This window comes from Acipenser ruthenus, chromosome 1 (assembly GCF_902713425.1).
Source record: "Acipenser ruthenus chromosome 1, fAciRut3.2 maternal haplotype, whole genome shotgun sequence".
Classification (NCBI taxonomy): domain Eukaryota; kingdom Metazoa; phylum Chordata; class Actinopteri; order Acipenseriformes; family Acipenseridae; genus Acipenser; species Acipenser ruthenus.
This window is the reverse complement of record NC_081189.1, coordinates 22,094,214-22,109,775: the sequence shown is the minus strand read 5'-3', so window position 1 is coordinate 22,109,775 and position 15,562 is coordinate 22,094,214. Positions and strand designations below refer to the sequence as shown.

The 15,562-nt window shown below is 37.7% G+C and overlaps 1 protein-coding gene across 2 annotated transcripts in view; it reads left to right on the top strand.

Annotated features, from left to right (window-relative positions):
- Window positions 1-1,087: 1,087 nt before the first annotated feature.
- Window positions 1,088-15,562, top strand: part of LOC117409220 (hippocampus abundant transcript 1 protein-like) — a 31,177-nt gene continuing 16,702 nt past the window's right edge. Inside the window, exons 1-6 of one of the 2 annotated variants that reach the window (XM_034014903.3) lie at window positions 1,088-1,423; window positions 5,871-5,915; window positions 7,394-7,489; window positions 8,681-8,743; window positions 11,773-11,900; window positions 13,425-13,539. In XM_034014903.3, coding sequence (XP_033870794.3) covers window positions 1,343-1,423; window positions 5,871-5,915; window positions 7,394-7,489; window positions 8,681-8,743; window positions 11,773-11,900; window positions 13,425-13,539 — 528 coding nt within the window. In that variant the 5' untranslated portion in view covers window positions 1,088-1,342. The remainder of the gene's footprint in view (window positions 1,424-5,870; window positions 5,916-7,393; window positions 7,490-8,680; window positions 8,744-11,772; window positions 11,901-13,424; window positions 13,540-15,562) is intronic. The other variant, XM_034014904.3, reaches the window with a different exon arrangement.

Sequence of the window (15,562 nt, the reverse complement as noted above, 5' to 3'; positions counted from 1 at the left end):
ACCAGATCACTGGCCACATAAGAGCTAATACATACTGTAAGTCTGTACTTCAGTACAATACACACCACATTCAAGTGTGGACTGAACACATGTGCTCATCCACTTCTTATATGTTGCATGTGTTATGCCTTAACAAAAATGTATGCATGTAGAAGCAAGAACAGGTTGTAAAAAAAAATAAACAAAAAAAAAAAAACCACAATGTTGACAACACCACACAGTTTAATGTTAAATATCTTTGTCATTGCTTAGATCATATCACATTCCCCCACCTTCGGGGCAATTTTTGTGTTGAACAATTTGACAAACTGTCCGAAAGGCTCAATAAAGAATATAATTTGATATATAGTGCCCTGTTCACAAAACTTTAAGCAACTGTTTTAAGCAATGTTTATAATAACTGTTATTTGACAAGTGTTGATAAACAGTATGTTAGATTAAGAATAAATGTATAACCTTATCTAAAAATGGTTTGGCAATCCGAATTGTGATAAAACTACTACTCAGACCTCCAATAAAGCATTGCAATTAGAAAACAAAAAACTTATTCTTTGTTAACATGCCAGTAAGCCATGGAATTTCAGGCATCTTGTTTGACCTCATTGGGAAACCTGACCACTAACAGTTCTGAATTATTTTTAGCTTGGTGCGTTCCAGTGTCAGCCACAGAGTGCTCTGCCTGACCCTGCTCCATGGAAGCTCTGAATGGGTTATTCTGTAGTCGCCATCTGTGGTGCATTGAGCTGAACCCTCTGGGTCTATGGACTGGGTGAGGACTTGTCACAGCAAACAGATTACTTCTCCTCAGGCCTCAGGCAGTAATGACCAAGGTGAATTTTCTTTTGAAATGCTGTTCGGACTTGCAGGTAGCAATCATTGTTTTTTGTAATAGTAGGATAGAAAGAAAGAAACCACAGTTTCCAGGAGTAACGTTGAACAGATATTATGGCTGACGTTAAGGTGTTCTCCCTCCACTTACTCCTTATTGTTTAATTTAATTAAAAGATTAACGACCCTACTGTACTACTATTTCTTCAATGATTACAAAGGAATGCCTGCTTGGCTTTATGCTGTTTGATGTTTTAACGTCACTCACTACCCGAGTGACGCTTTTTCCGGCTGTGTCAAAGGCGGCGGCAGGAAGAGAGTGCACTGTACGTTCAGCTGAGAAAAGAGAGAGAGAGGAATCCATAATAACGCAGAGTATTGTGGCTCTATTCACTCTGCTGTTACACTACAAAGTCTAAACAGCAAACAATAATAAGACAACCTGGAAGAAGCGGATATACCACCGATATCGACGCAACATGGATTTTATGTAATTCCGGAAAGATGTGATGAAATGAATCAAGAGAAAAAGAAGAAACAGACCGACCGCATCATGTTGTTGGTCAAAAAGATAATCATGAAAGATGGGAGCACGGTAAGTGCTTGTTGATAGATCAAAACTTGTAAAGCTGACTAGTATTTTGTATTTTTTGTTTCTGAAAAAGAACACCCCGTGCACTGTAGCACCAGTCTGGGGGGCAAAGCAAGTCTAAGTTTCGATTTTACTCCTCACTTTAAGTTTCGAGTTATTGAAACGGTGTTTCTGCCTGGCTGCCAAAAAAAGGTAGGTCAGACTAATGCCGACACATACACTTGCAGATAACTGTATTAGTCAATTATTTTTGTCTTTTGAAATTTAGATAACTGTATTAGTCTATTATTTTTGTCTTTTGAAATTTTATATTTGCAATAATGTGGTATATTATTGTACCACAACATTTTGTCAAGTTGTATTTTTTAACGGACGTGTTTTGTTTGTATTATCACTATTTTTTGCATACTAGGGCATTTAGTATTGTTGTTGTTGTTGTTGTTGTTGTTAATGTTATGTACCGTTTTTTGCAAATTGCATTTTTTTTTATTTATCACTATGGTAAATAGTTAGAAAAAGACTCCATACTCCGTTAACATGTCGGTGTTATTCCAACTGCCGTAGGCTACACTATCTGCAAATGAATGGAATGCCGATGACGAATATTATCTTGACAGTCTTCAGTTTGTTTCTGTGTTGACTCGTTACACGTAACACGATAGTAGTAGCAGGAAGTTGTTGTTGTTGTTGTTATTATTATTGTTATTGTTATTGTTATTATTTTATATAAAGATTTCAAGGAAATTATGTAAGTAGGAACGTATAGTGTTGGATTAGGTTACATACAGTATGTGAATGTTCACAGTATGCAGTGAACACCATAACCACGTTCTGAAATCCCAGTCATAAAAACTTCTTCTAGATAACATCTAAAGAGAATGCTTGCCATAGACAATTTCCTCTTGTGTTTATTGTATGAAAAAGAACACCATATTTAAACTGCTGCTATGGAAACCAAAATTGTTCATGTATGCCTAACTTACACTAACTTTATACCAAAAATGCAGCATGTTTGGCAAACGTGGGAACTAAAGCTAGGTTTTTGTTTAGTTTTCTACAAGTACCTAAGCCGTGGAATACAACCATGCTTTAGTGCAGTCATTAATGAACATTGTTGGTAGCAATGCAGTGAACTCTTTGAGCCCTCCCACTTACCTTGGGGAATACTCAATGGTCATTATCACAAGTATGTTCCCCCATTTACTTTGAAGATACATTGTCTGTTGCATTAAGGCAGACATTGCAAATCAAGTCTGAACAAATAAATTGAACTCTAGTTGTAACATGCCCTGAAATCTATGAAATCAGAGCCTGCTGGATGGAGTATCTTGAGCAGAACCTTTTGTAAATCCTTTCGGCAGCTATGTTTATTTCTGGTGGCTTGTGGTAATTCAGGTGAGGTACATTATTATTATTTATTTTATTTATTCATTTCTTAGCAGACACCCTATCCAGGGCAACTTACAATTGTTACAAAATATCACAGTAGAAAGTATCACGTTATAAAATGTAAGAGCGAATTTGAAAGTACAGTGAGATCAAATTTACTAGCAAAATGAAGAATACAGTAAGGTATAAGTTAGAGCAAGTTTTGCAAAGAGCAGTTATAACTTATAGTAAGTATTTGCTTATGAGTAAAGTCCAGTAAGATGTAAGTATGATAAATGGATGAGAATGATTTCCCAATAAGAGCAAATATGAAAAAAAAAAGAAACCAAAAAAAAGGGTTATGGTTACCAATAAGTAAAGAGTAAAGTCAGATTTAAGATACAGTTATAGTTAGGAGCATTAGTTGAATGGGGCACGGTATGGAGCAGTTCAGTGCCGATACAAACTGATACAAGAACTGGTACAGTTGGGTGCCATATAGTCCATTATAGTTGAGAGTTGAGGTTTACAGATGCTGTTGAGCAGGTGTGTCTTAAGAAGGCCCCGGAAGGTGATCAGGGACTGAGCAGTCCTGATATCCATGGGTAGGTCGTTCAACCACTGAGGGTGGAGAAGGATGGAGAAGGAGCGGGCTCTGGAGGTGGGGTAGCGGAGGGTGGGGTACAGCTAATCTGCCGGAGGTGGAGGAGCAGAGGGGGCGAAGGGGGGTGTAAGAAGAAATGACAGTCTGGAGATAGGAGGGAGCAGAAAGGTCAAGACAGCGATAGGTGAGTACAAGAGTTTTGAATTGGATGCGAGCAGTGATAGGGAGCCAGTGGAGAGAGCGGAGCAGCGTGTAGCATGGGAGAAACAAGGAAGGGAAGAGACGAGGCGAGCAGCAGAGTTTTGGATGAGCTGGAGTGGACAGGTAGCAGAGGCAAGACAGAGATGCAGTAGTCGAGCCGGGACCGTATCAGGGCCTGAACTAGGAGATGGGTGCAGTAGTCGGTAGGGAAGGGACGAATTCTGCGTATGTTGCTGAGGAAGAAGCAACAGGAACGAGCCAGTTGAGATGTGCTGAGAGTAGGAGAGGGAGGGATCAAGGGTGACACCAAAGTTCTTGGTAGAGAGTGTGGTGGATTCAAGCGGAATAGAGATAGAGAGATCAGCGGTGGGGAAGGACGAGGGGTGGAAGAAAAGGTCTGATTTGGAGAGGTTGAGTTTGAGATGATGCGAGTGCATCCAGGAGGAGATGGCCGAGAGACAGGTAGAGATACGGGAGGAAATGTTGGAGTCAGAGGTGGGAAAGGTGAGGAAGATCTGGGCATCATCAGCATAGAATTTCATTCTATGACCCCTAGGTATGACTTCCCTGAGCATTAACACAGTCCTGGCAGCATAGACGCATAGACCTGATCAGTCTCTGGATAGACTGCTGTGGGATGTTCCGCCACTTTTCCTGTGCAGCTGCAGCCAGCTGGCAAAGGTTGGCTGGTTGCGGTTGTCTCCTGTGGATGGCACTGGCGATTTGGTCCCACAGATGTTCTATTGGACTCCGGACAGGAGAAAAAGCTGGCAACGGCAAGACCTTGACATTGTTTTCTTGAAGTCGTGCAATTGTAATCCTAGCACTGTGTGGTCTTGCATTGTCCTGCTGGAAAATTGACACTTCTGGATTGGCTTGCAGTATAACGCTCACCACGACGTCTCCACACACGTTGGCTTCCGTCAGGTCTGTCAAGGGCAAAACAGCATTCATCGGTGAATAAAACACTCCACCACTCTCTCTGTTGCCACCTCAGATGTTCTCTGGCCCACAGAAGATGGCGATTTCGTCTCTCAGCTGTCAACATGTTATCCGAGCATGCAAATCATTTTCATGCAGACGGCGAGCTACAGTCATTCTGCTGATGCGCGGGTTATTTCTTCCTGGAATTTCTCATGCTGTAGCCACTGCAGTCTGAAAATGATTATGGAGATGTATAAGTCGGATGTGACGGTCCTAGGCCGGTGTGGTGACCCTCTGCCTTCCAGGATGTGGCCTGACCCTCACAGACCCGGTTTTCTGGTTTCTCTGGACTAGTCTGCTGATTGCTGAAGCAGAACATCTCATTCTCCAAGCAACTTCTCTCACAGACAGGCTGCATTCAATCATGCCGATAGCAACCAGGTGATTACTCAAGTGGGGCATGGTTGTATCTTTTGCTGTTCCTTCGTTAAAGTCATGTCTTTTCAAAGGGCTATATATACAGATTCTTTATGAAATGACATGACTTGTGCTCAGTATTTTGCTATCCCAAGGAACAATATTACTCGAACAATCAACAAACCTATTTACTATTATTCTCACTATTTAAAATGTAATTAACATTATGTATGTGCCCAATGTGCTGTTGATGTAAAACTTACTGTTGCGTTTTCATTGTGAAAAAAATCTTTTCCAATGAGCATGCAGCGAGGTTACAGTCCGTGACGGGACGGTTGACGTTAGTCCATGACCACGCTCAGGCAGCGTGAGTTTTGCTGTCGCAATGTCCGGAATGAGGCGATGGTGATATTCTTTTGATACATTGTCATATGTGTGTAGTCAAATTCAAACTTCATTTGTTGGAAAAGATTTATATTTATTGTCAAAAAGGTTCCAAAAAGTGCTGGAAGCCTGTTCCGTCTACCAAACAAAGTTCTCGAACACTGCAGACTATTGTCTGGTAAGCTAGTAATCCCTTTAATCTTTACACTACCTCTGTCATCCAGTTTATATATAGATATATAAAAAGTAGTTAAATATTAAATTGATTGAATTAAATTGTAGTTAAATATTATATGCTGGAGTTTATAATCTTTTATCATAATTCATACAGAGAGAGTACAATGAAATCTGTTTTTCTAAAAATAAAAAAATCAACAAAATATTTTTTTTTCCAAAATACATAGCCGAACCAAAAAAGGGCAGGATAGAACATTTATTTGTATGGTTGTGAAGGAATTACCATCAGTACCCTTGATGGGTTTATGAAAATGCTTCCTTGGTGCCGGCAGTGGAGTAGTTCCTTGTGTTCAGTACCTTTCTCTGTCTCCTCAGTTACCAGTGAGTGTACCACCACCATCTGCCCCTCAAGAGAGACAAGTAGGTGACAAATTCAACTATTCTGCTTTGAAATCTCCAGATGTACTGCAGTAAACAATAATATTCGTTTTAGGATAAACAGATGAGGTGCAACTAACCCGATGAGTATCGAAGATTTATTTTCTTTTAGAATACATTTTGAAATAACTTTATTCTGAACTAGTAGTATTGGAGTAAAGCAAGATACATTTTTTCTAAAGCACTAATATATTACAGTACATGCAAGTTTATAGCAGTTGCTCCTAAATTAAAATGCATCAAACTGCATCCCTTAGACATCCACTGATCTTTAAGTTTAGGCCTTACTTTAGCTGTGCAGTTTGGACACACCTTTCTCTGCTTTCAGAGAACTGACCCTTTAAGACTTGAACACAGAGAATGGCATGACGCCCCAGAAATTTCCATTTGGATTTAAGCCAACGCATTCAATTGTCATGACACAAATAAAATACTGACCTTGTAAATGAAAAGATAACGATTACTACTCATTTGTAGTTTTATATACAGTTATACTCCCTGGGTCTCTTTTGACTTAAACTTTTGTTTGTTTTACTTTGCTGTTGTTTTTACCTGAAACCTCTGTGAATTAGGGAACTGCACAGTGTAAGCAATATTGGTTCCTGGAAGCATAGCCTGACATGCATGGCAGAGGAAACTTACAAGCTTCTGGTTGTTCACTTCGTTTTCAAATCTACATTGTTTGTAGAACAAATGGTTATTGTACATACAATAGACACAATGTAAGTTTTTTAAAAATGATACCCTGCACATGTTTTCCACACAATTGGTAGAGTGCTCTGTACAAAGGAGATGACATGCATGTGCATTAAAATAACAATATTGAAATATTGCATTAGCCATATGAATTTTTACAACAGAGCTTAGCAGCCATGTGTATGGGACATGTTTTTATTGGTCAATCGGTTAAATATATTTTATTTTTGCTCTGGATTTAAATCCAGAGTGAAAAGCTTTTTATTCATTTACTCTCCATCCAATAAACTCTTCTTTACCAGCTGAAAGCAGGGACATAAATAGTACAGTAGAGTTGCAAAATCTAAACTGAAAAGTTAAAGGTGAAGCACTCATAGTTTTGTTCTTGTTTGGGGTGGGGTAGGGGGAGGGGTTGTGTGAGTAGTGCATATATTGTACCTCCCATTTTAATGAATTGATATTGCCACCACACACAGCAAAGGATTTGGGAGACGGATGGGTGGACTGTTTTTTCAGTTTGTCCCCGGAGCCAACTACAGTGTAACCCTTTCCTAATCTGACATGATAAAAACTGATTGACACTGCAGATGTAACTGGGGATATAACTGAGAAATACAGTACTGTGAAAGTAAACCAGTGATTACACAGAATGTACAAAAAACACATCATATACTTGACCTCACATTACATTCAAATTTTAGATTTTACCTACTGTATATGCATGTATAAATAACTCATGAATGTAACTTTTTTTCTTTCCATAGCAACAGGGAATCGGTCATGCTACCGTTACACATGCAGTGGTTGTCATTTTCTTAGAATTCTTCGCCTGGGGCTTGTTGACCACTCCGATGTTAACCGTAAGTTTCGCATTGTTAACATGACTTGCATAAAGTAACAGTTTTACATTAGAAAATGGAGGCATCAAACAACATAACAATAACAAATATTTAATAGCGTTTGTTTAAACAAATGGTATTGCTGGTGGTGCAGACCTGTTTTGTATATCAGGCCATGTGCAAGTCATTTGCCTGTCATGTACAGTAGCTCAGATTGTGCAGATTTTATATTTATAGCATTTTCACAATAACTGTTCCGCTGTATATCACTGTATGTGGTAACTAGCATCCAAATGATCCATTTGAATCTAGCTATACAAAACAAGCAAGTGCTTGTTTAGCCCCTTATGGATGAAAAAATGTCCAGATTTACTAAATGCAGCTTCACATTTTTGGTTAGTTTTAAAAAAGCATGTGTATTTTCCTTGAAGGGTTTTTAAATTGCAAATGTTGTAGTTTGTAAAGTTTATTTTAATAACTATTACGTTTTGCTACTGTAACAGTTGAGTGTGTGCTTGCTGTCAGGGTACAGCCTATATATATATATATATATATATATATATATATATATATATATATATATATATATATATATATATATATTATACACACGTACTCTGCATGCCCTGTTCACAATACAGTGGAGTACACACATTGGAAGCAACAGTTTTCTTTAATTATCCCTATTATTTACAGTAGTAGTTGATTGTCTAAAGCTTTCTTAGCTTACAGAAATCTAACCTAACATAACTATTTATTTAAAAAAAAAAAGTCTTGAATTTAATTGTATTACAATGTAGAATATTTAGGTTGCTATTTGATGTGTTATTTTATTCTGTTGTGTTGTGTACTGCGCAGGTACTGTGGTACTGTAGCTTTAACTAGAAGACCGATGTGTACTGTGACGTTGCTGCTCACTGCTTGTGTTTTCCAATGATCTTCAGGTCGGGTTCAGGTTAAGTGAATGTTCTGCACTGCGATGAGGTCATTCACAAGACAACCGCACCCCGAACGCAAAGATTTCAGGGTTCTAAAAAATAATTAACCCCAATCTAGATGGGGGGCGTATATCGGGTTGGGGTCCTAATACAAATATTTAAATCTAGTAGTTTGTATTTAATATTTAAATCTAGTGGTTTGTATTTTGTAGTTAAATCTACAAAATATAAATGTGTATATAGCATTATCTAAATATATTCTAATGTGTTCTAGGTTCTACATGAAACATTTCCTCAACATACGTTTTTAATGAACGGTCTAATTCAAGGTGTAAAGGTAAGAATTGCATTTAATTTAATTATTTGCATGTTTGTATCAGTACAGTAAAGGAAGGCCTGCTTTTATATTGTGAATCAAAATGAACTGTTTAAAGATAGTTTAGATACTCCGAGGGTCCTTGTCACCATGGGGTTGAAGCAATATGTTTGTTCTAACAGTTTGCTTTTAACCTCAAAACCTGTGGTTGACACTGGCCTTGAGGTCTGTACTTTCTAAGTTTAATAGAAAATATATTAAAAAAAAATGTTGTACTTATAAATTGATTTAATGTACCAGTATTTATTTTATTAAGCACAGTTGATAATCATTTGTAAACAGGAGCAAACTATTGTCTGGATTTTCAAAGAAATGTATAATTGGCAAAATATTACAGTACAGAGACTTCAAATAAAAGAGAGCTTTGGTAAATTTGGACTGCTTTTAGAAACAATGGGGCATGCTTATGGGATCGAGGCATAGCACACATTCTGTTTGCATGTTTACCTGTTTGGATATTTCTATGAAAGCTTATGACCACCTTGTTGAATTGATCTGAACTTTTGTTACAAATTGATACCATAGGAGTACCCCCAAAACACCCCAAAAAACCAACCAATTGTTATTCATAAGGGGGGTGGTGACACCAGAAATCCACACCTGTACGTTTTATTAATTTACAACACACAATCTTCTTGCATTAGCTCTTCAAACATGAAAATGAACAGCACGGAGCATGTGAGTGTGATATTATTTTATTTAAAAGAGATTACATTTTAAGAATAACTAACTACAGTAGAACAAGCATGGCCCTTAACACAGAAAACGCCCACCCACTGGCTGGTAATACATCTGTGAGCGTATTCTTTTGTGAATGCACATTGGCATGATTTGGCCTTCTATTGTAGTTTCACCCAGAGTAGGGAATACATTTCTAAATACATTTCTTAGCTTTGAGAGCCGTTCCCACAATACATTCATTTCAACCAAATCACCAGCATTGTTGTAGGAGGGAGAATGAACAGGATACAGTATGATGATTGTAAGAGAGATCTCTTTCTCTGGAAAACGCTCCCAAGTAAACATTGACGGATGTATTGCTGCAGTATGGACACGCGGGATGTGTGATAAACGTGTTGAAAACGGGATTGTCATTACCTTGGCCTTTTATGTACAGCATTACTTTTTACTCTTATGAGTGCAAACTTTAATTGAGAGCTACTTTAGTAGGTGAATACAATCCTACTTATGTTAAACTAAATTGCATAACACTGTAAATTTTTTTTTCAGAGAAGTCCAGAGTTTTTATTCTTGATAAGTACACATATAGAGCTTAATATTTCTAGACGGTTTGAACTGCCTATTTATTCAGTTGTTCCACCAAGAGTCATGACGTTTTTTGCCTAATCAGAGCATGGTCAAATAAACGTGTAGGCCTGCCTAAACGATACATGTCGAAGTTGGATGAAGCAATCTGATGTTTTTCTGAAGAACCCTACTTTGCTCATAACATAACAAAAGGGTTACTAAAAGTTGGTCATTTTATTAAGAAACTGTGAACGCCAAAAAAAAAAAAAAGGAAGAAAATAAGGGGCCATAGTTGTACAGTATTGGTTTGTTCCAGCTCAAGTGAACCAGGGAGGGCTCTACTTCAGTGACTTGCATCAGAGATTTATTTGGAAAGCATTACAGTTGTTTTAATTTTATTTTTAAACGTGAGGTCAAAGGTCAACAACATAACTAGTTTTACCACCTTTTCATGGCATCTACCATTAAATGTTTTTTTTTTTTTTTTTTTTTTTTTTTAGAAACACATCCCAGAATTTGGTTAAATATAACTATACCACAGTTGGCTTACAATACAGTAAAGCAAGTAGCATTGTTAAAAAATCAACTGCAAAAATGGAAAACGAACCAATTTTACAGTGGCACAAAAAATCAGGCATGCCCTCAGAATCAGCTTTGCCAATTAACATTCCTGCCTGTACTTTTAGAAGTGTATGCAAACCCAAGTTCTGTTTTTGCCACATCAGCAAAGTCTTCACAGTGCCAAACTATGGTTTCTGGGGTGTACACAAGTGTGAACAGGTTTATGAATAAGCATGAAAGGGAACCATCCAAAGCAAATGTAGTGAAATATATGATTCTAAAATTCACAGCAGTGCAATCTTTCAAAAACAAAATGAGATTCTGAGGCAGGCTCACAGTTGGTACTGTAGCTGTTGTCCCTCATTTCTGTCAAAGTGAAATATTGTATCAGGAGCTACAGTAACTAAAAATATTATTGATTTGACACTGCTTGATGTTTTATTAGTTTTGTCAGAATTCACCATGTGAATTCACCTTGCTACAGTACAAGGTCTTTTGCACAGTGGCGTAAATTAGGCATGGTGCTTGCAAAACTAGAGTTCTACAGTGATATTTTATTTTTAAAAATAATTTCTGTGGATAGAAACAGCTGTCTGTTTCAAGAATTGCTGGTAATATTTTGTAATATTGTAGTACTCCAGATAAACCACAGAGACTTTATATCAAAGACTGTGCTTAGTACAGTAGTGTAAAAACAATGTGTAATGTGTTTGAGACTTTTCCAAATAGTTTCTGTGTTTTCCTCAATTATTAAACTTCCTTTACCTCCTGTTTGAAGATCTTAGACATTGTTATAGGACTGAAATGTATTCAGAAGAGTACCATGGTTAACTTACTGGCAGCAGTACATTATTCCTAGTAGACACTCCTTAATTAAAGTCCATTCTATCTGGACCTATGTCAGTGTAGTCAATAAAATAGTAAACATTAAATACAATTATTAATTCTTCCCAACAAATTACAGGTTTGCTTTGTTCTATTTAAAATGTAGTTAATTTGATTGCTCAGCGTTCTGGCTGAATTTTTGGGGGTGGAAAAAAACCTTTTTATAAACTACTGAATTTCTCTCATGTATTATCTGGTGCTTTTCGTAAGAACTTACTCATCAAGAAAAAATAAGTGAGGTAACCTTTGATGTTTTTTACTTAAAACCTAACCTTTTATTTTTATTCTACTTCTAGGGCTTTTTATCATTTATGAGTGCTCCTCTAATAGGGGCCCTGTCCGATGTATGGGGGAGGAAGTCTTTTCTGCTGGTCACCGTGTTCTTCACCTGCGCCCCAATTCCTCTAATGAGGATAAGTCCCTGGTAAGAGGCATGAGCTGGAACCAATGCTGTGTATGTGAAGTCACATGTCTCATGTGCAAGGCCAAGCTGAAAATGCTTTTGTGTAGTATGTGTTTCAGTGATTTCACATTGGATCATTCTAAACTATGAAGAACTGCTGAGCGTGAGACAGGTCTACTGTGAATCCGGTTTAAAACAGTATTATTATTCAGTTGGTGAATTTTCAAGCTACAGTAGCTCCGAACAGTAAACGCTGTTGTGTCTGACCATTGTAAACTTAAAATTTTGTAATTATCTAACATTTCTCATGTGCAAACTAAAACATCTATATACTGTACTACACTTGATTAAGTATACATGTCTTTGATTAATGTTATGTCAAATCTATTGAGATAATGGCAATGCTCATACGTCTTTAGAAATGCAGGTTTTGTTTGTGAGGTGCTTCAAAACAACTAGCATTTGAAATACATGCTTTGTGCCATGTAAGACTTGAGTACGTACAGTGCTACTTGAAGAGTCGTTTTGTGAAACATGCTTCGTTAAATTGGATGCTTTGTTAAATTGGAAGATTTGTTTATTTGGAATGATTTATGCTGTCTTCTTTGGAGTGTGTAAGTAAAAAGGGATTTTTTATTTTTATTTTTTATTAATAAAATCTGAATCACATTGCCATTGTTCACTGCTCTTTGTCAAAACACTACAACATAAATGCAATTATAGGACTGATACTGCACCCCATTTGTGTCCCGTTGTGAAATCCTACATTTGAAAACTGCTGTTCTGTGTTGTGGAGTACTGCAGGTCAATGTATTCATTGCATTTCTGCAACCCATTTGTATGCATTTAACTGCAGTACATTACATTGCTGTGTTTCTATGAATTTCAAGCTTGCTGACCGCTTTTAATATTAAATGTTTTCAATAAATACAGATATTCCCACACCCTTTTAATAGCAGAGACTGGTTAATCCAAAGATCGCTAATCAGTTATAAAATTGGTACTCCAGAAAGCGTTCTGGTTAATCAGCTTGGAGTGGAATTTATATGAGGGATGTCCTTGGAAAAACTTGATAACCTACATTTCCTTTAAATGACCTATTACCAACCACATACAATTTTCTGAAAACTGTGGTGTTCGTGGGTTAGAGTTCTTTTCTACCACATCATTTTTTTTCTTTTCATTTATCCAGAAAATAATGTTTTTACAGGACATCCCTTGTATATCTACATATCTTAATATGTATTAAGATATCTATACATCTTAATATTTTAATGTAATTAATATTTAATGTCCTACCTGTTCTGTATCCTGGCATGTGTGGCCTCATTTTTGTTGTTTCAGCTTAGTTAATTATTTCCCAGGTTTACAAACTAATGGACAGAAGTACAAAGAAGTCTGGGTTTTATTTTTCAGTTTGACTGTTGGTTTGAAACGCTTCATAAATGTATTTGTGTTTAGTTCATAACTTGTGTTCATAGAATTCAGTGCAGTTACAGAGTCATTCCAAATGTTTAACTCCTTTTGCTTTCTTTTTTTTTCTAGGTGGTATTTTGCTATGATTTCTGTGTCTGGAATCTTTTCTGTCACCTTCTCCGTTATATTTGCTTATGTAGCCGATATCACAGAACATCATGAAAGAAGTACAGCATATGGGCTGGTAAGGAGACTTTTTCTTTTCTTTTTATTTCTTGCAAAATACCATATCGGGTGCTAATTCAGTTAATTAGTTACATTTGAGAAGAAGTTTAAAATATTTATATGAAATTCTTATGATTATGCATTTCAAAGGGGAGGGAGGGGATGGGGGACTTTTTGGAAGTCCTTTAGTACTTCATAGATTTCTGACCTCCTGGTATTTGTAAGAGTTTAACCCCTTTACTGCCAAGCATTTGTCATAGATGTCACCTCACAGCCAAACATTTTATGACCATTTTTATATAGTGCTATAAAAAATGTATTGGAGACAGTAGAGTTATCAAAATTTGTTTTTATTTCCATCTTTGCCAGAACAAACTACCACATTTTTTTTTTTTTGGTAAGATCACAAAATGTAATTGTCTATTTTGTACCTGTTTTTAGAGGTATTTATTTCAACAATATAATATGTTTTTATATATATATATAAGTTAGAAATAAATAATAACAATATAGCTGAAGTGGGCAAAATTAGTTAGTTAGTTAGTTAGTTAGTATCCGGGGTTGGTCGGTAGCTCCTCATCTCCTGACATTGTGCTGCTATGGTCAACAGTAAGTTCTCCCAGTTCCACAGTCAGCCTGGGGAGTAGCCCCTTATTGCGCAGGCAATGCACAAACTAAGAGGTGGAAAGGAAAAGATTAACAGTGTTATTTAAAAATTAATACTTAATTGCTAAACAAGGTAAACCTCTATCAGTCATGGAATTCCTATGCAGTGAAATGAAGGAGGCTGGTGTGGATGTAGGAGACAATTACACCAACAGAAAGAAAGCCTTTGAATTAGGTGTGAGGCAGAAGTCCTTAGACGTGACATCAAGGAATTAGGTAGTGGATCAAGGTTCATCTCTTTTAGCTGATGGGAGTACATAATGCCATCGTTGAACAGGAAACTGTGCTGGTTAGGGTTGTCAATGCAGGAAAGCCCTATAGAGTATTGGCAGATCTTGTTCCATTGGAGCATGCACATGCATTAGGTGTCCTAGATGGTATTGTGCTTTTTTTTTTTTAATTTAGTTGTTGCCAGTGATTTTTTTTTTTAAACCCATTTTTCTCCCCAATTTAGAATTGCCAGTTGTGTTATCCCGGTTCACCCGCTGCAACCCCCCCGACGAGTCGGGGAAACGGCAGCTGACACACGTGCCCTCCAAAACGTGACCCTGCCTAGCTGTTTTTTTCGCACTGCGATTCCACAGCAAAGCCACCAGACCTATAGTGCCGGAGGACAACCCAGATCTGAATGGCTCCACTGCAGACCCGCAGGTGCCCTATCAGCCACAGGGGTCGCTGGTGTGCAGTGAACCGTGGATTGCCCTGCCGACCTAAGCCTTCCCTACCTGGACGGCGCTCGGCCAATTGTGCGCCGCCCCCTGGGAACTCCGGGTCACGGTCGGCAATGACATAGCCTGGATTTGAACCTGCAATCTCCAGGCTATAGGGCGCATCCTGCACTCCACGCGGAGCGCCTTTATGCACCACTCAGGAGCCCCTTAGATGGTATTGTTAACAGAATCCAGAACCAGGTCCAACATTAATATCAGTGAATTTTGATGGTGCAGCTGTTGCAGCGCTACTAAAATAAGATATCCCATTTCTACTCCCATTCCACTGTGTAGCTCACAAGCTTCAGCTGGCAATTCTAGATGCAGTGAAAACCTTACCTGTCATTGCTCAGTTTGAAGAAACTCTGAAGTGGATTTTTACATTTTGCTGGAATAGCCCTAAAAGGAGAAGAGATGCAAGAAATTGCAACAGTTATAGATGAAAATTTTGCCCACTTCAGCTATATTAAACAGGTATGATGGATCTCAAGCAAAACAAGAGCCTTCAGTGCCATGCAGCAAAACCTGCAGGTTGTAGTTTTGCATTTGGTTCAAGCTGGCAGTGGCAGTGATGAGTCAGCAGCTAAGGCAAGGAAGTTCCTTGCTGAAGTCACTAGTGTCAATTTCATTAAAACACTCTACAGTCTGAGATATCGTAGAGCCAGT